The sequence below is a fragment of the Oryzias latipes genome, chromosome 9, assembly GCF_002234675.1.
Source record: "Oryzias latipes chromosome 9, ASM223467v1".
NCBI lineage: Eukaryota > Metazoa > Chordata > Actinopteri > Beloniformes > Adrianichthyidae > Oryzias > Oryzias latipes.
Genome location: NC_019867.2, coordinates 31,767,885 through 31,789,690, shown reverse-complemented (window position 1 = coordinate 31,789,690; position 21,806 = coordinate 31,767,885). Strand labels below are relative to the sequence as shown.

The 21,806-nt window shown below is 42.3% G+C and overlaps 1 protein-coding gene across 3 annotated transcripts in view; it reads right to left on the bottom strand.

The window, feature by feature from the left end:
- Window positions 1-21,806, bottom strand: part of abca2 (ATP binding cassette subfamily A member 2) — a 110,138-nt gene that overhangs the window by 45,166 nt on the left and 43,166 nt on the right. For 2 of the 3 annotated variants that reach the window (XM_023958876.1, XM_023958877.1), the window contains exons 1-4: window positions 10,121-10,355; window positions 8,153-8,316; window positions 6,640-6,761; window positions 5,508-5,621 (exon numbers count right to left, since the gene is read on the bottom strand). In XM_023958876.1, the coding sequence (XP_023814644.1) occupies window positions 5,508-5,621; window positions 6,640-6,761; window positions 8,153-8,316; window positions 10,121-10,185 (465 nt within the window). In that variant the 5' untranslated portion in view covers window positions 10,186-10,355. Of the gene's footprint in view, window positions 1-5,507; window positions 5,622-6,639; window positions 6,762-8,152; window positions 8,317-10,120; window positions 10,356-21,806 lie in introns of those variants that run through there. The other variant, XM_023958878.1, reaches the window with a different exon arrangement.

The window sequence follows — 21,806 nt, the reverse complement described above, 5'->3', positions numbered from 1 at the left end:
AGAGCGTCATGACCTCCTTCTACAGGTGTGTGGTGGAGAGCGTCATGACCTCCTTCTACAGGTGTGTGGTGGAGAGCGTCATGACTTCCTTCCACAGGTGTGTGGTGGAGAGCGTCATGACCTCCTTCTACAGGTGTGTGGTGGAGAGCGTCATGACCTCCTTCTACAGGTGTGTGGTGGAGAGCGTCATGACCTCCTTCTACAGGTGTGTGGTGGAGAGCGTCATGACCTCCTCCTACAGATGTGTGGTGGAGAGCGTCCTGACCTCCTTCCACAGGTGTGTGGTGGAGAGCGTCATGACCTCCTTCTACAGGTGTGTGGTGGAGAGCGTCATGACCTCCTTCTACAGGTGTGTGGTGGAGAGCGTCATGACCTTCTTCCACAGGTGTGTGGTGGAGAGCGTCATGACCTCCTTCTACAGGTGTGTGGTGGAGAGCGTCATGACCTCCTTCTACAGGTGTGTGGTGGAGAGCGTCATGACCTCCTTCTACAGGTGTGTGGTGGAGAGCGTCATGACCTCCTTCTACAGGTGTGTGGTGGAGAGCGTCCTGACCTCCTCCTACAGGTGTGTGGTGGAGAGCATCATGACCTCCTCCTACAGGTGTGTGGTGGAGAGCGTCATGACTTCCTTCTACAGGTGTGTGGTGGAGAGCGTCATGACCTCCTCCTACAGGTGTGTGGTGGAGAGCGTCCTGACCTCCTTCCACAGGTGTGTGGTGGAGAGCGTCATGACCTCCTCCTACAGGTGTGTGGTGGAGTGCGTCATGACCTCCTTCTACAGGTGTGTGGTGGAGAGCGTCATGACCTCCTTCTACAGGTGTGAGGTGGAGAGCGTCATGACCTCCTTCTACAGGTGTGTGGTGGAGAGCGTCATGACCTCCTTCTACAGGTGTGTGGTGGAGAGCGTCATGACCTCCTTCTACAGGTGTGTGGTGGAGAGCGTCATGACCTCTTTCTACAGGTGTGTGGTGGAGAGCGTCATGACCTCCTCCTACAGGTGTGTGGTGGAGAGCGTCATGACCTCCTCCTACAGGTGTGTGGTGGAGAGCGTCATGACCTCCTTCCACAGGTGTGTGGTGGAGAGCGTCATGACCTCCCCCTACAGGTGTGTGGTGGAGAGCGTCATGACCTCCTTCTACAGGTGTGTGGTGGAGAGCGTCATGACCTCCTTCCACAGGTGTGTGGTGGAGAGCGTCATGACCTCCTTCTACAGGTGTGTGGTGGAGAGCGTCATGACCTCCTTCTACAGGTGTGTGGTGGAGAGCGTCATGACCTCCTTCTACAGGTGTGTGGTGGAGAGCGTCATGACCTCCTCCTACAGGTGTGTGGTGGAGAGCGTCATGACCTCCTCCTACAGGTGTGTGGTGGAGAGCGTCATGACCTCCTTCTACAGGTGTGTGGTGGAGAGCGTCATGACCTCCTTCTACAGGTGTGTGGTGGAGAGCGTCATGACCTCCTTCTACAGGTGTGTGGTGGAGAGCGTCATGACTTCCTTCCACAGGTGTGTGGTGGAGAGCGTCATGACCTCCTTCTACAGGTGTGTGGTGGAGAGCGTCATGACCTCCTTCTACAGGTGTGTGGTGGAGAGCGTCATGACCTCCTTCTACAGGTGTGTGGTGGAGAGCGTCATGACCTCCTCCTACAGATGTGTGGTGGAGAGCGTCCTGACCTCCTTCCACAGGTGTGTGGTGGAGAGCGTCATGACCTCCTTCTACAGGTGTGTGGTGGAGAGCGTCATGACCTCCTTCTACAGGTGTGTGGTGGAGAGCGTCATGACCTTCTTCCACAGGTGTGTGGTGGAGAGCGTCATGACCTCCTTCTACAGGTGTGTGGTGGAGAGCGTCATGACCTCCTTCTACAGGTGTGTGGTGGAGAGCGTCATGACCTCCTTCTACAGGTGTGTGGTGGAGAGCGTCATGACCTCCTTCTACAGGTGTGTGGTGGAGAGCGTCCTGACCTCCTCCTACAGGTGTGTGGTGGAGAGCATCATGACCTCCTCCTACAGGTGTGTGGTGGAGAGCGTCATGACTTCCTTCTACAGGTGTGTGGTGGAGAGCGTCATGACCTCCTCCTACAGGTGTGTGGTGGAGAGCGTCCTGACCTCCTTCCACAGGTGTGTGGTGGAGAGCGTCATGACCTCCTCCTACAGGTGTGTGGTGGAGTGCGTCATGACCTCCTTCTACAGGTGTGTGGTGGAGAGCGTCATGACCTCCTTCTACAGGTGTGTGGTGGAGAGCGTCATGACCTCCTTCTACAGGTGTGTGGTGGAGAGCGTCATGACCTCCTTCTACAGGTGTGTGGTGGAGAGCGTCATGACCTCCTTCTACAGGTGTGTGGTGGAGAGCGTCATGACCTCCTCCTACAGGTGTGTGGTGGAGAGCGTCATGACCTCCTCCTACAGGTGTGTGGTGGAGAGCGTCATGACCTCCTTCCACAGGTGTGCGGTGGAGAGCGTCATGACCTCCTCCTACAGGTGTGTGGTGGAGAGCGTCATGACCTCCTCCTACAGGTGTGTGGTGGAGAGCGTCATGACCTCCTTCTACAGGTGTGTGGTGGAGAGCGTCCTGACCTCCTCCTACAGGTGTGTGGTGGAGAGCGTCATGACCTCCTTCTACAGGTGTGTGGTGGAGAGCGTCATGACCTCCTTCCACAGGTGTGTGGTGGAGAGCGTCATGACCTCCTTCTACAGGTGTGTGGTGGAGAGCGTCATGACCTCCTTCCACAGGTGTGTGGTGGAGAGCGTCATGACCTCCTTCCACAGGTGTGTGGTGGAGAGCGTCATGACCTCCCCCTACAGGTGTGTGGTGGAGAGCGTCATGACCTCCTTCTACAGGTGTGTGGTGGAGAGCGTCATGACCTCCTTCAACAGGTGTGTGGTGGAGAGCGTCATGACCTCCTTCTACAGGTGTGTGGTGGAGAGCGTCATGACCTCCTTCCACAGGTGTGTGGTGGAGAGCGTCCTGACCTCCTCCTACAGGTGTGTGGTGGAGAGCGTCATGACCTCCTTCCACAGGTGTGTGGTGGAGAGCGTCCTGACCTCTTGCATCACTGTGTGGCACGGCAGCTGCTCTGCGACAGAGAGGATAGCTCTGGAAAGAGTGACCAAAGCTGCACAGAGGACTGTGGGCTGCAGCCTGCCGTCCACCACTGACATCTATACGACCAGATGCAGGAAACGGGCCTCCCGCATCCAGAAAGACCCCACTCACCCCTCACACACTCTGTTCTCCCTGATCCCCTCAGGCAGGAGACTGAGGAGCATAAAGAGCAGGACCACCAGACTGAGGAACAGTTTCTTCCCTGAAGCAGTCAGACTGCTGATCTCCGGTTGATCACTGCACCCCCCCCTCTCTCCATGGACAACAAGCTAATTCCCAAGTGCAATATCACAGGGCTGTGCAATACTTAACATAACATACTGTGCAATTTGAAAAATACTTCTGTGCAATACTCCGTAACAGACTGATATCACATTGATATTATTATTGATACTATATTTATTTATGTCTGAATGTAAACGGCTGGCCCGGGACCAGAGAGCTTAATTTCGTTTTATCATGATAAAATGACAATAAAGTTTCCTGATTCCTGATTAAATTCTATCAAATCCTACCGATATCTCCACTCTTGACGGCACTCCTGTAGATTTTGATTTGATTTGAAATGGTTTATTTCAAGCAATCAAAACAAGAATGATGCACAAAACAAACAATCAGCAGTTCTACATTCATACAAAGTCGTATCAAACTTAGGATTATTAGACATAAAATTAAAGATAGCTTGAAGGGGAACTTACCTATATAATTCCACCACTGTTCTACCGTAACCATTTTATTACATGATTTATCATTATCAGTTCATAACCTTTATCAGATATCTATGCCTTACCAACACAGTTTACGGTTATTAGGAATCCATAAGTATTATTAAATAACATGACAAAGATGAAGTGCTTAATTATTATGTAAACAAAGACAAAACTTTATCTGGGAAATCAGCCTAGGACATGCAGATCCGTTTTCTAAAATATATGCAGATTATTTTCAATGGAAAAATCATGACAATGATTAAAAACAACACTATCAGAAAAAGTAACACTGTTTCAGAAATCTTCATAGCATATGCAGATCGAGTATCAAAAGTTAAGAAAAATATGCAGATGATTATTGATATATATATTGATATATATAGATGGGGCGACAGTGGCTCAGGTGGTTGAGCGGGTCGTCCAATGATCGAAGGGTCGGCGGTTCGATCCCCGCTCCCACCAGCCAAAATGTCGTTGTGTCCTTGGGCAAGACACTTCACCCTCCTTGCCTCCAGTGTGGCTCCACTGGTGTGTGAATGCGCATGACCGATCCCGGTGATGGTCAGAGGGGCCGTAGGCGCAAACTGGCAGCCACGCCTCTGTCAGTCTGCCCCAGGGCAGCTGTGGCTACATCAGTAGCTACCATCACCAAGTATGAATGAGGAGTGAATGAATAATGGACATAATGTAAACGCTTTGAGTGTCTTGAAAAGCGCAGATAAATCCAATCCATTTTTATTATTATTATTCATTAGAAAAATCATAACCTTTTGGGGCAAGTGAAGTGATATAACTCGAGATCAATCACTTTAAGCATCTTCAATAATTGATGAAGCATTTGTGTTATCATAGAGAATGGATTCCTCTCTCACCCACCCTGCAAGAAAAACATTGATCCCAATGACAGAAATAGGCACAGAAATGAAAAACTCTAATCCATTTCTTTAAGGACTAAATGGCTTTTTTACAACTATTTTTCAGCTAAAAAATGAACTTAGTGGAGTCGTGAACCTCGTTGGCCTGATGCTCCACCCTATCAAAGCTCACTGTTCATTTGTGAACTCCTCCTTCACAAACAGAATCAGAAAACTACCAGAGCACTCCTGCATGTCTCCTGATGTTTGCTTCTATGGTAATGAAGGCGTTGACATGCTACAACCCACAGCCACTATGTCTGATCCCACACACAAGCAGCTGCGTTTCCATGGCCCACCAAAGACCAACTTCACATTGGTGTGCATCCTGAACAAAGCCCACCTTGCAGGCACACAGAGGATACCTCAGGATTTGTGACACAAACACCATCCATCAGCCACCGTCGGATGGATGGATGGAGGCTAGCGCTCCAGCTGAACGGCTTAAACGATTATTCCATTTTAATTCATTAGCCTGCACTCTGTTTAATTAAAAAGTGCTGTTTGTTTGAAACGACAACTCACAGACTTCCTGTAAAACCAACAGGAAACCTGAAAAGACAGTAAGGTGCTCCTCTGTGGAGGCCGCTGTGGACACGTCCATCACTTCCACAGAGCTCAGATCCTAACTGAAGACGGTCTCAGCATTGGTGCTCAGGCTCAAACGCATGTTCCATTCTGACAGCATAACCTGAAGCGAGTCATTCCCTCTACCGGAACCCAAAGTAGGACTGGACAGACTTGACTTTTGGTGAGCGGGGTAAAAATGGAGGGAATAAACTCACTTTCATCTCATGAATGGGGCCTTCAGGCTTTTGATTGGAGTCCTTCACACCGTCAGCCCAGCGCTGAGCTCCTCCAGCATCTCTGAGAAATTCACCAAAGATGAGGCTGTTCATCTGCAGGACACAAAGACCATTGTCAGAGTCAAGTTAAAGAGGGGAGAAAAAGGTTAGTATGATCTGTGGTGAGGTCTGCATTTCCATCACACACATGCACAAATCTCCATTCTAGAAATTTGGCAGATACACTGTTTCTATTAAATTATAAATATGCAGCCAGTTCCTACCAAGACTCACACGGCCATCCGGTTGTTGGTCACGTGACTCATTTGCAGTTTTGTGAAATGTGTTAATTTGGATACACCTAAAAAAAAACTCCTCCAAGGGCAAAACCTTTTTTCTTATGAATGCGAGTTTTTTCAAAATTAGGCGAGTTTATGATCACAAATTCAATTTAAACGGAAACACAGCTAATGAGGCCACAAACTGTCTTCTACACACAACACAGAAAAGCTTCATTCAAGTCAAAGTCCTCACACACCTAGGTGTGTTACATTTGTTCTCGAGCCACCCTCTGGGGGGGCAGTGAGCTGCAGACACTCAGCTGCATTTGGTGGTTTAAAGCCCCCAATCCAATGCTGAGTGTCAAGCGGGGTCCCGCTGTGTCCCATTTTTAGAGTATTTGGTATGACACGGCCTGAATTTGAACTCACGACATCACAGTCTTAGGGCGGACACTCTACCACAAGCCCATTGATTGGCTAAATGTATGAATACGTTGAACTTCTGCAGGACCTTCTCCTAATTTCAGCTTGTTCCATTCCACATCTCACCTCTGATGGTCTGAAAATGAGCCGTCATGTTGGATCTGAACACCGTAGTTCGGAGGAAACTTAAGCCTCTCAAAGAACACAGTCAACGAGTCCTGATAGAGGAAAGAGAGAAGTCCTTCCATACTCTAGATAGGAAGCAGCCCTAAACTAACCAAACATGGAAGTCTTTAGTCAGTTTTAGATCTTTTACCAGTGTCTCTCTGTCTGTCTCCCTGCCTGCCTGCCTGTCTCTCTGCCTGTCTGTCTGCCTGTCTCTCTGTCTGTCTCTCTGTCTGTCTCTCTGTCTGTCTGTGAAGTCTTACCTCCCCGAGGCTGACAGTGGAGTTGAGCAGCGCGCTGGCTGTGGAGCTGGACAGGGAAAGGTTCCTGACCAGAAACTGCTGGAAAAGTGTCTGGTTCTTTAAAACACTGGCCAAGGTGAATTCTGGGAAAACAAATCAAATGAAGTAAAGCTGCTCAGGTGTGTCTGGATAAAGAGAAGTGGTCAACATTAGGTCAAGGACATCAGATGGACAGCTTTTGGTTCACGCCGTCTGCCGTAACTCACTACGGCTGCAACAATTCATCATCACAAAACGAGGAAGCTTTGATTTCTTTAGACTTTCATGCACAGAGGCGATTTGAAGTGCTTTCCAGAGATCAAAAGCTTCTGCAGCATCCAGGAAAATACAATACAAAAAAATAACAATTATTGAAAATAAAGGCTGTTTTCAGACTGGAAAAGTCAGCTGGTCCGGATCGAGTCCTGAACCGTGCATTTGGTCTGTGGAGTGAAGATGATTCTCCTGTTTCGAACCAAAGCTAGTAAACAAAACCATGTGACTACTGATCTTTAATCATTGGTCAGAATTTACGAGGGCGGGGCAAAGCAAGGAGAGGCAGAAATGACGATAGTCCTCGTCGGGATTATTCACTGATTCAAAGGTTATATTTCACTGACTAATTCTGAACGTCTGTATCAGCGTCCGGTAAAACACTTTTTACTTTGGTGCTACACGGCGGTGACTGTGGAGACGACGGCTGAGAAGTTACGCTGATGAGTGACGTATAGATTGTCGGAAAACCAGTGAGAATTCATGTGGATCACGCTAAAAGTTATTTTAATGTGTCTGCATTCATCTAATCACATCTCAATAAGTCTCTGTGCCTTATTGTTGCTCCACGTTTTTCCGCGGCTCATACGTAACTTCCTTCCTAATGTGTTTACGTCCCATAATGCCCTGCTAAGGAAGCCCTTTTGGTCCAGTTGTTTGGCTCCAAAGACGGATTGTATTCAGACCGAGGAAACTCAGAGCGAACCGAAGCTCAGCCCGATTGGAAACGAACCGAGACCACCTCCAAAGATGGGTCCCAGAGCGGGTCCTGGTCCCTCAGCAGGGTCCGCTTTGGTGTATTCAGACTGAAAATTTGTTCCGGATTATCAGGAAAAAACTAACTCTGGTTCATTTCAAGTGTGTCCAGTCTGAAAACAGGTTAAGCTTTAAACGCTGAACAAACAATGGAGGCTGAATAAACGACTCAGACATAGTTCTGTTTCCTCCATGCTGGTTTTTCTGTCGGCTTCGTGTTACTGTTACAGTGTTTGCAAAGTCTGTCTTTTGAGATGATTCGATGAAGAACGCAGAGTAGTTCAGTCGGTAGAGACAGCTAATCATGGAGGTTTGCGGTTCCTCAGTGTTGCTGCTGCTTCACTTTGGTGAAGCTTTGACAGTCTGACCAATACTTTCTTTAAGGTCTCATCTGTCCTCACTGAGGACCAACAGGAAGTGGCTGTGTCCTGTCATTTCAGTTTAGTGTCACGGCTGCCTGTCAGACCTGGGCTCTTGCTGAAGTTATAGTCGGGTGGGAAAGGGGTGGAGCCGAGACCCTCCAGGTGTTGCTGTAAGTTCTCCAGGTCCTGGCCCAGACCAGGTCGGTCAGACGTGAAGAGTCGGTTCTGTTCAACCACCTGACTGAGCCGTTCCAGCAGCTGTGTCACACTAACAGAAGAGCATTCAAATATTTAGGAGCAAAGAACAACAACATTTTCCAGATGAAAATATGGGCCACCCATGAGGAGGTGCAGTCCACCGGCAGAAAGAAAAACACAAATCTCCACTTCAATGTAACTTCAATGTGAGGCAGGTAAACAGGAAAAAGACAAAGTTTAGGTTGAACCAGGTCTCTGGATGTGCTGTAGGTGTAACCTCTCACTACAGTCAACCAGCAGCTACATCCGTAGCTGCTGGTTGACTGTAGTGAGAGGTTACACCTACGGATGTAGCATCTCTGATCTTCATCAGAGACGCACTTCAACTGTAACAGACACAATGAAACAGGAATCCAGAAAATCACATTTTTATGGAATTTATTTGTTTTAATGGTGCAGAAAATAAAATTTGGTCACTAATACGAGTCCAATGGTGTCTTGTAGGTCTTCACCAGGTGTTTAGACACTGTAGCTTCTATTTTGGCCTATCCTTCCATGCAGATCTTCTCTAGAGCTGTGAAGTTTTGAAGCTGTTGGTGAGCAACACAGACTTTCAACTCCATCCACAGATCCTCTTTTTATTGTTGTTGTTCTGTCCAGCAAATGAAGACAGATTGCAGCCGAGTGTCTCTTGTGAAGGACATGCTTTGTTCTTACAGTTGGAGTTGTTTGATACTCATTTGAGTGGGTTAACTTGAACCGCTTTTGTGACTTATTTTGTTGAGTTTAAGTCGCTCAACGAATGACTGTGTGTTTCCTGGAGTGTACATGATTCCACTGAATGCTCCAGAGAAGGCAGGATGAGTCATCTTCAATGCTCACACTGAAGGAAGGTGTTTGCCCCAAATCACACCATCCATGACTCCACTCACCCTTTCTTTCATACACAGCAGTCATCCTGGCTCCTTTTAAGAAAAGCAGCCCCATACCATGATGTCTCCACCCCCATGCTTCACAGTGGGTCTGGTGTTCTTGGGATGTAAACCAGCTTTCCTCCCCCTCCAAACATGGTGATTACCTTTAATAACAAAGAGTTTCCTTTTGGTCTCACCTGATTATGTGACCTTCTCCCAGTCCTCCTCTGGATCATCCAGTGAGATCTTTCATGGAGCTCCAGGTAGGCGGAGATTGTCAGGGATCTTCTTCCATTTTTTAATGATTCCTCCTACAGTTGATCCCTTCCTTTTAAGCTTATCCAAGATGGGTTCATCCATGTCTGGTTCAGGTCTACATCTTGTTCCTGGTGTCCTTTGATAGCTCTTTGGTCTTGGTGGAGAGGTTATAGTCTGACTGTTCTGGTGTGAGGACAGGTGTCTTTTATACAAAAACCAATTCACACAAACAGGTAACGGTGAAGGATAGAAGCTTCCTAAAGAACTAACAGTTCTGTGAGGAACAGAATTCTGGTTTGTTTGTAGGAGGTAAATACTTAGTTTCCATTATCCAGATCAATTCTTTAAAAATCAAACAAAGTGAATTTCTGGATTCTTTTGTGACATTACGTTTCATAGTTGACGGGTTTCTGTGCTGAACGTTACAGACCAAGCTCAGCGTTTCAAGTGGGACTGGCAAATACTTTTCTGTTTCCCTGAGATCAGATTGTTTTTCCAACGTCAATCATCTCAGTGATGGAAGAAGAGTCACTCCTGTAAACTGAATGTTTCTATTTAGATGATGTGACTGCAGTGATTTTTGTTGGAACTGCACCTCCGTTAGACAGTCACACGCTTTGAGATGAAGCATGTGACTCTAAAATGGGATTTATGAGGAAAACAGGAATGAAACTAAGAGAAAGGGTCCCACGCTGCACTTACGTAGAGTTCTTGTACTGAAGGAAGCCAAATTCGTCTCTTTGTCCATCAGGGCACAGCGACTGCATGATGGGAATGATGCCAGCTGAGGTGAGTGGGGCAGCGCTGTAGAAAGCTGGGGATGAAGAAAAACAAAAGGGGGAAGGAGGAACAAAAACAGAGAAGAGAGCCACACACAGTTTTTAAGATGCTGTGGATGAGAGGGGGAAAAGAGAACTCACCGGATGCAAACAGGTTAAAAGACAGGGGGGGGGGGGGGGGGGGGGGGGGGGGTTGCCCAACAGAGCGGAAGGAAAGATTTGGAATTGGGAAGAGGGTTTCAATCATGGCAACGGAGGCTCCCTCATATTAGGCCTGTGTGTGAATCTTCATATGTTCTACTTTTATGATTTAAAAAAATGCCTGTACTTTAAACCAGAGAAAAACCAAAAAAATCGAATATTTGATGCAGGAAACAGCCCATGTTTCCATGGTTACTGTGCTGCTGATGCTTTCCTGCATACCTAGTCCAAATGATCTGCCCACAAACCCCTTTCTACTGTCCTGCAGCTCACGTGTTGATGAATCATGCATGTTATCCTGTTTTAAAGGACGTGACACTATAGCGTGTGCCTCAATGCGACGACAACACCAACTCTGATCTGAACCAGACAGAGGAGAAACGTCAGGGAAACGCTGAAATGCATCTGAGCCTTCAGTTGATCACTGCTGTTCCTTCACCGCTGTGCTGGTAAAGTCAAAGGCTGGCGTAGAACTGAGAGCCCAACCCAAAGTTTCTAAAAGCCTGAAACCCACAGACCTACCAGAAGGAGTGTGACTGTGGCTCCACCTGTGGCTGTGCCCTACGGGAGATGCATTAGTGCCAAATGAGCACAAAGTGACACCTCAGGTGGGGTTTAAAGCAATCCCAACATAGATGATCACAGCAAGGCTCCACCTTCTGGTCATTTTTGGAGGGAAGTGCTCCAAAACCTCCTCTCCATATTCTGTTTTTGGTGAGAAAGATAAATAAATTTCTTCAAAAATGATCAGAGGGTTTTAGTTTGAAACAACTTTTGAACAAAAAGGGAACATTTTTTTCACTTGTGTTGTCACTGTTTTTAGCAAAACTATCAGCATTTCTAGCAAGCAGAGGTCTGAACTTTGACTGGACCACTGCTCCTCTTCAGTTCTTCTGCAACGGCACCACCGTTGTTTGAGTCCAGCTTTAGTAATCAGTGGAAGGCCTTAACATTTGTCATATGGAGTAGATCACTCTTGCTGTACTGTGGGGATTCGGGTCCACATGATCGCCTCTCCAAAGCTGTATTTACCAGCTGGAGGAAGACTTTCTGCAGTAACATCTTGTTGGGTTTTCTGGACTGGACTTTAAGCCAACATCCCCAAATCCTTCCAGACTTAGCAGTAAAAGTGTTCAATAGAAATGTCCAGTTTTCATCACCTCCCATGAAAACAACCTTCCTGCTTCCTGTCAGTGTGCTGCCGCTCCTCTGAACGCTCCACTACACTAAACAGAAGAACGTATCTTCATCCATCCAACCATCCATCCATGTTCTAAGCCCGTTTATTCCTGTCTGGGCCCACGGGGATGCAGGAGTGCCCCCAGCTACTAAGGTCCTCCAGTACATCACAGGGCAGACCTCATCCCCATTTCACAGGAATAAAGGACGCTTCAGGGTTGATCTGACATTCCACTGGCCTTAGACCTGAACGCAGAAGGTTTGAGTTTGGATTCTTCACACAGAGAGAGCTGTGGCTAGAAGGAGGCTCGGTCACCACACCAGGCGTGTCAGAAAGCACCGAGAGGAAGGTTAGTGTCCAGGTTTCACCAGAGTACACACAGATACCGGGAGGGGGGCAGCAACAGGGTTCAGTCATTCACCGTGACCCTTCTTTAGGGCAATTAGAATCAAATTAGACCTACGGTAAGTAAAGTTTACTGCAGTCATGACTCTGGCTGAGAGAAAAACGTTAGTGTCCTTTTTAGAAATTTACAGACTAACTTCAGGAGGCTGCTCAAAGAATCAGTGATGTAAGTCTGAGACTTTTATGCATTTCACATCAAACCAAAGCCTGAAACCTTCTGTGTCTCCCTTTGTTGCTGTCAGGACCACCCTGCAGTCACCCATTGGGAGTCAGCAGAAGACAGGCAGGGTGCACACCAAATTATTCTATAAAACTGCTTTTTTAAGTAAATATCATGCTTCAGCTATGATGATGATGGAGCTGGCAGAAAAAAGGTTCTTTTATTTCTCCTGTTCGACATGTTTGCGTGGTCATGGATGAATGTGTCCATCATCACAAGAGCAGCTTTATCTTCTGCGTTCCCCTTTAATGAGTTCAGCGGGAATTCTGCTTTTAGGAGCCAGTGGGAGTGACTGAAGCCTGCAGAGCCGTGGTTAGTGAAACATGTCAAACCAGAAGCAGCTGGATAACGTACAGACACTTACACACTGGTTCATCCACAGAGTTGGGAACATGCATCATGCACAGGAACCAAAGGCAGAAATGAGAAAAGAGCAGCAGGCATTACAGAAGTGAGGTGGGAAAAAAAGGCAAAAACAGGACAAAATGAACGGTTTGCTACAGCAAGCAAAGTGCAGCCTAAAACTAATCACAGTGCAATACTAAAGTGAACAGCGGGCAAACATGGTGCATGAGGGACAGGTCATACACATGTACACACAATGATGTGGCCTCTTTGAGTCGGGGCGCTCTGAGCGCGCTCAGTTCAGGCAGCAGGCCTGCTCTGCCCTACAGCCGGCTCCCTTCTTACCGACTGTTTTACCGTCATCTAAGTCACCGCGGCAAACACTGCCAGACAGGAACCTGTTACTTCAGCTCCAGGTTTCATTAGGCCGGGGTTACAAACACGCCTGGTTTGGTCTGAACAGCTGACATTACTGGGGGGTTAACAGCACTATCTGATGATCTCTGCGACATTTAACAAAGAAGACATTCGTCTCGGTCTTCAGGTAAATGTCAGGGTGATGGGAAAGCGCAGCACTGCGTGTGATAGATCCTTCATCACGGTACTGAGTGTGAAGTAAAAGTTACAGACAAAAACACATCTGCAAGAAATCAATGAAAAAGATTAGGGGAAAGAGAAATGCTCCTTTTTCCTGCTTCTTTTTAAATGTTTTTCATTCTCTTTTCCTGCAGGAACATCACATAACATTTACAGAAACATCAGCTGATCAGAGCCCAATACTCTCCTTAAGTTTATCTGTTTATATAAGTTTATCTCCTGAGTTTATCTGATCCGTTTCAGATCCATAAATGAGCTGAAACTCTTTCTTCACATAAAGAACACTGGAAGAGAGTTCTAGTGATCGAGTCTGATCCTGTTTTTCCTTTTTAATAAGCAATTCCGATGAGCTTCACCGCTCACTCCCAAAGGGTTTTTGTTGTATTTTGACTCTTTCAGAAAAAAGGTGAAGTTTCTTGATAATGACAACATTACCAATCCTTATATAACTAGACGTTCTGTAGATCTCCAGCTGCTGTGAGGGATAAAGACGTTTAGTCAACAGCATCATTACTGCACTGAAAGGTTTGAGGTTTTAATCTCTTTGCCTCTGGTCGGCAGGAAAAATTCCCTTAAACAAAAGATTAGACAACGTGGAAGGAATGGAGAAGAAGGTTCAGGTCACCAAGATCCACTTTGATTAAAGTTTTTTTTTTATTTTAGATAAAAAAAACTGTACTGCATGTCCTGAATCCTGAATTTGGGATTTGCCGAGCATTTTACAAACGACTTTGGAAGCAAACTTATAATGTTTAATCTGGAAAATTAAGGCAGTATTTACAATGTACATTGTTTCAAAAATCTGGTTCTTCACTTGCAGGTCTGCAACCTCATTAGCATTCAAGGAATAATAAAATCAACTAGAAGGAGCTGCATTTCCAGAAGAAAATGCAGGGTTGAATGCTGTATTGCTGAAAGAAAGCTTAATTTGTAAAAGAAATGGCTGAACTGAGCTGAAAGAGCTCAACATTTTAAAAGTAAAATGGTTAAAAAAGGTGAAAACCTGTAAAAAAGGTTAAGCACAAGAATTCCCTATGTATTTAAAGGAGCAAAAATCCTGCAAAATCTTGGAATGTCTTAAAAATTTTAATGATTTGAATGACCAAAAGTAATATCTGTAATAAGTTGAAAGAGTTGAACATTTAAAAAGGTGAATGGTAGAAAAATTTCAAGTGTCCGAACCTGGTGTCGATCCGGGAACCTCTTGCACCATAACTTTCCAATGCATTTTAATAGGGCAAAAATTCCCGGAAAAAACTGGAATATCTTAAAAAGTACAAGGAGTAGAAGTACCAAAAGTCATAGCAATAATAAGCTGAAAGAGCTGAACATTTTAAAAGTTGAATGGTAAAAATAGGTTAAAAATTGTAGAAGTAGTTAAGTGTCAAAAAACGGCGGAAGATAGTATAAATAATAATAATAATAACTAGAAGGAGCTGCATTTCCAGAAGAAAATGCAGGGTTGAATGCTGTATTGCTGAATGAAAGCAGAAATATTATGAAAAAGCTGAACATTTTAAAAGTATAATGTCTAAAATAGGTCAAACATTGTAGAAGGAGTTAAGCGTGAAAGCTGAAATTGTTGAAAAAATGGATGTACTGTTGAAAATTTGAAGATGATGCTAAAATGGCTAAAAGTGCTAGCATCAGCATCATCAACTGACTCAAAAAACCACATTGTTTAAGAGTGTCATGTTGGTAAAAGCTACATGTTCTAAGTTGACGGAAAAATCCACTTTTTTCAAAATGGCGGCTTTTCTATTAATTTTATCTCCATAGCAACCATTTTATGTTTGGGTCGCCTGGGGATGACGAACAGATTGACGTCAGTTTCAGACAAATCGGAAAAAGTAAACCTTTGGACGTCCTTAGCAACGAAGTTTGTTTGCTAACCACGCCCAAATTCCATATATGTCCAGATCCAGTGAATTTCAATATGTTCAGTTCCAGCCATGGATGAAGTTTATTGCAATATTTGCTTCAGATTTTGTCATAAAATGGCCACCAAACAGTAGTTTGTGTCGACATCCCATAATGATTTCTAAACGTATTTTATAGTCCAAAGCCTTGTGATCATTTAAATGTTTGAACGGTGTCTCTAGTTACAAGTATGTTGAAGTTATAATGGTTGAAAGAAACAAAGGTTTGCAAGGATTTTTTTTCAATGTATTTCAATGAAGCAAAAAATCCTGAAATATCCTAAAATATCTTAAAAAGTACAAGGATTTGAAAAACCAAAAGTCATAGCAGTAATAAGATGAAAGAGATGAACATTTTAAAAGTTGAACGGTTCAAATAGGTTAAAAATTGTAGGAGGAGTTAAGTGCCGAAAAACGGCGGAAGATAGCATAAGAAGAAAACAAATGTAACACTAGAAGGAGCTGCATTTCCAGAAGAAAATGCAGGGTTGAATGCTGTATTGCTGAAAGAAAGCTTAATTTGTAAAAGAACTGGCTGAACTGAGCTGAAAGAGCTTAACATTTTAAAAGTAAAATGGTTAAAATAGGTGAAAACCTGTAAAAGAGGTTAAGCACAGTGATTCCCTATGTATTTTAATGGAGCAAAAAATCCTGGAACATCTTAAAAAGTTCAATGATTTGAATGACCAAAAGTAATAACTGTAATAAGTTGAAAGATTTGAATATTTTCAAAGTTGAAAGGTAGAAAATTTTGAAGCGTCCGAACCGGGTGTCGAACCGCGAACCTCATGTACCATAAGTTCCCAATGCATTTTAATAGGGCAAAAATTCCCGGAAAAACTGGAATATCTTAAAAAGTACAAGGATTTGAAAAACCAAAAGTCATAGCTGGAATAAGCTGAAGGAGCTGAACATTTTAAAAGTTGAATGGTTAAAATAGGTTAAAAATTGTAGAAGTAGTTAAGTGTCAAAAAACGGCGGAAGATAGTGTAAATAATAATAAAGAAATAAAGAGAAACAGGAAAACAAAGGGTTGAATGCTTTACAGCATTCAACCAACTAGAAGGAGCTGCATTTCCAGAAGAAAATGCAGGGTTGAATGCTGTATTGCTGAAAGAAAACTTAATTTGTAAAAGGAATGGCTGAACTGAGCTGAAGGAGCTCAAAATTTTAGAAGTAAAATGGTTAAAATAGGTGAAAACCTGTAAAAGAGGTTAAGCACAAGAATTCCCTATGTAATTTAATGGAGCAAAAATCCTGGAAAATCTTAAAAAGTTCAATGATTTGAATGACCAAAAGTCATAGCAATAATGAGCTGAAAGAGCTCAAAATTTTAGAAGTAAAATGGTTAAAATAGGTGAAAACCTGTAAAAGAGGTTAAGCACAAGAATTCCCTATGTAATTTAATGGAGCAAAAATCCTGGAAAATCCTGGAATATCTTGAAAAGTTCAAAGATTTGAAAGACCAAAAGTAGTAGCTGAAAGGAATAAGCTGACACGGTTGAACATTGTAATAGTAGAATGATTAAAATAGGTGAAAGTTTGAAGAAGTTTAAAATTGCCTCACATTTTGGCACAAAATGGCCACCAAACTCTAGGTGGTGTTGCCATCCCATAATAGTTTTGAGCCTCATTTTGAAGTCCAAAGCCTTGTGAACATTTCAATGTTTGAACGGTGTCTCTAGCTGAAAGCATGTTGAAGTTACAATGGTTAAAACAAAAAAGGTTTTCAAGGATCATCCTTGTGTTTAAATGGAGCAAAATTCCTGGAAAATCCTGGAATATCTTAAAAAGTTCAATGATTTGAATGACCAAAAGTCATAGCAATAATGAGCTGAAAGAGCTCAAAATTTTAGAAGTAAAATGGTTAAAATAGGTGAAAACCTGTAAAAGAGGTTAAGCACAAGAATTCCCTATGTAATTTAATGGAGCAAAAATCCTGGAAAATCCTGGAATATCTTGAAAAGTTCAAAGATTTGAAAGACCAAAAGTAGTAGCTGAAAGGAATAAGCTGACAGGGTTGAACATTGTAATAGTAGAATGATTAAAATAGGTGAAAGTTTGAAGAAGTATAAAATTGCCTCACATTTTGGCACAAAATGGCCACCAAACTCTAGGTGGTGTTGCCATCCCATAATAGTTTTGAGCCTTATATTGAAGTCCAAAGCCTTGCGAACATTTCAATGTTTGAACTGTGTCTCTACCTACAAGTATGTGGAAGTTATATTGGTTGAAAGAAACTACAGTTTCAAATTTGAAAAACACAAAATGGCTGCCATGCAGTTTCCATCCCATAATGATTTCAAACTTTGATGTAATATTCCAAAGCACTAAGAATTTGACAGTGAAAGTACGGTCACTTCCTCCAGAAAGGGGCATTCTGTCTTATGTTCAACCTCATGACTAATTCTCTCAACTTTGCATGGGTCATGAATCTTAGCATACTCATCCATGTATAATTGAGAGCTGTGCTGATCATCAGCTAGATAGCTGGATGACACAGCATTTTATTGTCTTTGAACAACTAACGTGTGGCGTAACAACATGATAGTCAATTCTCGTAACAGCCACCTAACTCATGGTTTGGGAATCAACACTTCCCATGAGCCTTAGCGGCCGTGGGCGACGCTTGTTCACAAAATGGCTGAAGCACATGTTTGAACTGCAGCTTCCAGCTACGAGGAGGAAAATAAAAAATACATCAAAACTAACTTAGATTTGCTCCCACTGTTTTTTCTAACATACATTGAAACGTCAAAGCTTATGAGTAACCCCACCTCAAAGAAATTTCTTCCATGTAACGAAATATAATTGAGTTAGTGGAACTGAATTTCATCAAGAAAGGCAAGGTAAAAAAACATGCAGAAAAAGTCAGATGCTGGATTCGAACTCAGAACCTCAGTATTGTAAGACCACTTTCTAAGCCATTGAGCTAACATTTCTGTGACGACACATTGCAGCCGGTATCTATTAATCAAGCTTGTCGTATATAGTCTTATTGGGAGAAGCTGAGTTGAAACGATTTCATGCCACAGTTCGTTTTTTACGTGGAAAAAACGAACGAAAATTTTCACTTTTGAAAGGTCAAAGGATTTGAAGGACCAAAAGTGGTGGTAAAAAAATTGTGTAGGTACAAAAATTGTAAAAGGAGTTAAACAAGGCCCTAAATTGTTGAAAAAATGGCTGAATTGTTGAAAATTTGAAGATTTGAAGGAAAGGAATGGTTAGTACAATGGTTAAAGTAGGTAAAAACCTGTAAAAGAAGTTAAGCACAAGGATTCCCTGTGTATTTTAATGGAGCAAAAAAATCCTGGAAAATCCTGGAATATCTTAAAAAGTTCAATGATTTGAATGACCAAAAGTAATCACTGTAATAAGTTGAAAGAGCTCAACATTTTAAAAGTAAAATGGTTAAAGTAGGTAAAAAACTGTAAAAGAAGTTAGGCACAAGGATTCCCTGTGTATTTTAATGGAGCAAAAATCCTGGAATATCTTAAAAAGTTGAAGTATTTCAAAAGCCAAAAGTAATAACTGTAATAAGTTGAAAGATTTGAACATTTTAAAAGTAAAATGGTAGAAAAAATATTAAGGGTCCGAACTGGGAGTCGATCCGGCAACCTTGTGCACCATAACTTCCCAATGCATTTTAATAGGGCAAAAATTCCCGGAAAAACTGGAATATCTTAAAAAGTACAAGGATTAAAAGTACCAAAAGTCATAGCAATAATTAGCTGAAAGAGCTGAACATTTTAAAAGTTGAATGGTAAAAATCGGTTAAAAACTGTAGAAGGAGTTAAGTGCCGAAAAACGGCGGAAGATGAGCGTAATAAAGAACTAGAAGGAGCTGCATTTCCAGAAGAAAATGCAGGGTTGAATGCTATAATGCTGAATGAAAGCTGAATTTGCTGAAGAAATGGCTGAACAGAGCTGAAAGAGCTCAACATTTTAAAAGTAGAATGGTTAAAGTAGGTAAAAAACTGTGAAAGAAGTTAAAAAAAAGATTTCCTATGTATTTTAATGAAGCAAAAATCCTGGGAAATCCCAGAATATCTTTAAAAGTTAAAAGATTTAAAAAAAATCATAGCAGGAAAAAGTTGAAAAAGTTGAACATTGTAATAGTAGAATGGCTAAAATAGGTCAAAAAATGTAGAAGGAGTTAAGCATGAAAGCTTAAGTTGATACAAAAATGACTGGACTGTTGAAAATTTGAAGATGTTGCTAAAATGGTTAAAAGTGCTAGCATTGGAATCAGCATCATCAACTGACTCAAAAAAACACTTTGTTTGAGAGTATCATATTGTTAAAAGCTACATGTTCTAAGTTGACAGAAAATCCACTTTTTCCAAAATGGCGGCTTTCCTATTGATTTTTATCTCCATAGCAACCATTTTATGTTTCGGTCGCCAGGGGATGACGAACAAATCGACGTCAGTTTCAGACAAATCGGAAAAAGTAAACCTTTGGACGTCCTTAGCAACGAAGTTTGTTTGCTAACCACGCCCACATTCCTTATATGTCCAGATCCAGTGAATTTCAATATGTTCAGTTCCAGCCATGGATGAAGTTTATTGCAACATTTGCTTCAGATTTTGTCAAAAAATGCCCACCAAACAGTAGGTTGTGTTGCCATCCCATAATAATTTCAAAACGTATGTTGAAGTCCAAAGCCTTGTGAGCATTTCAATGTTTGAACGGTGCCTCTAGCTGAAAGCTTGTTAAAGTTATAATGCTTGAAGGCAACAAAGGTTTTCAAGGATTCTCCATGTATTTAAATGAAGCAAAGATCTTGGAAAATCCTGGAAAATCTTGGAATATCTTGAAAAGTTCAAAGATTTGAAAGACTAAAAGTCGTAGCTGAAAGGAATAAGCTGAAAGGGTTGAACATTGTAATAGTAGAAGGATTAAAATACGTGAAAGTTTGAAGAAGTTTAAAATTGCCTCACATTTTGGCACAAAATGGCCGCCAAACTGTAGGTGGTGTTGCCATCCCATAATAATTTTGAACTTTATGTTGAAGTCCAAAACCTTGTGAACATTTCAATATTTGAACGGTGTCTCTAGCCAAAAGAATGTTAAAGTTACAATTGTTTAAAGAAGCAAAGGTGTGGCCAATGGAGCAAAAACATTGGAAAATCTGGGAATATCCGGGAATATCTGGAAAAGTTCAAAGATTTGAAGGACCAAAATGTCATAGCTAGAATAAGATGAAGCTGAACATTTTCATAGTCGAACGGTTAAAATAGGTGAAAAATTGTAGAAGGAGTTTAACTGTGAACTTCTGAACGAAAAATTCTCCATGTATTTCAATGGAGCAAAAATTCCCGGAAAAACTGGAATATCTTAAAAAGTAAAAGGATTTGAAAAACCAAAAGTCATAGCAGAAAAAAGGTAAAAGAGCTGAACATTTTAAAAGTTGAATGGTTACAAACGGTTGAAAATTGTAGAAGTAGTTAAACGCCAAAAACGGCGGAAGATACTATAAGATACGATAATAATAAACTAGAAGGAGCTGCATTTCCAGAAGAAAATGCAGGGTTGAATGCTATAATGCTGAATGAAAGCTGAATTTGCTGAAGAAATGGCTGAACAGAGCTGAAAGAGCTCAACATTTTAAAAGTAGAATGGTTAAAGTAGGTAAAAAACTGTGAAAGAAGTTAAAAAAAAGATTTCCTATGTATTTTAATGAAGCAAAAATCCTGGGAAATCCCGGAATATCTTTAAAAGTTAAAAGATTTAAAAAAAAATCATAGCAGGAAAAAGTTGAAAAAGTTGAACATTGTAATAGTAGAATGGCTAAAATAGGTCAAAAAATGTAGAAGGAGTTAAGCATGAAAGCTTAAGTTGATACAAAAATGACTGGACTGTTTGAAAATTTGAAGATGTTGCTAAAATGGTTAAAAGTGCTAGCATTGGAATCAGCATCATCAACTGACTCAAAAAAGCACTTTGTTTGAGAGTATCATATTGTTAAAAGCTACATGTTCTAAGTTGACAGAAAATCCCACTTTTTCCAAAATGGCGGCTTTCCTATTGATTTTATCTCCATAGCAACCATTTTATGTTTCGGTCGCCTGGGGATGACGAACAAATCGACGTCAGTTTCAGACAAATCGGAAAAAGTAAACCTTTGGACGTCCTTAGCAACGAAGTTTGTTTGCTAACCACGCCCACATTCCTTATATGTCCAGATCCAGTGAATTTCAATATGTTCAGTTCCAGCCATGGATGAAGTTTATTGCAACATTTGCTTCAGATTTTGTCAAAAAATGCCCACCAAACAGTAGGTTGTGTTGCCATCCCATAATAATTTCAAAACGTATGTTGAAGTCCAAAGCCTTGTGAGCATTTCAATGTTTGAACGGTGCCTCTAGCTGAAAGCTTGTTAAAGTTATAATGCTTGAAAGCAACAAAGGTTTTCAAGGATTCTCCATGTATTTAAATGAAGCAAAAATCTTGGAAAATCCTGGAAAATCTTGGAATATCTTGAAAAGTTCAAAGATTTGAAAGACTAAAAGTCGTAGCTGAAAGGAATAAGCTGAAAGGGTTGAACATTGTAATAGTAGAAGGATTAAAATACGTGAAAGTTTGAAGAAGTTTAAAATTGCCTCACATTTTGGCACAAAATGGCTGCCAAACTGTAGGTGGTGTTGCCATCCCATAATAATTTTGAACTTTATGTTGAAGTCCAAAACCTTGTGAACATTTCAATATTTGAACGGTGTCTCTAGCCAAAAGAATGTTA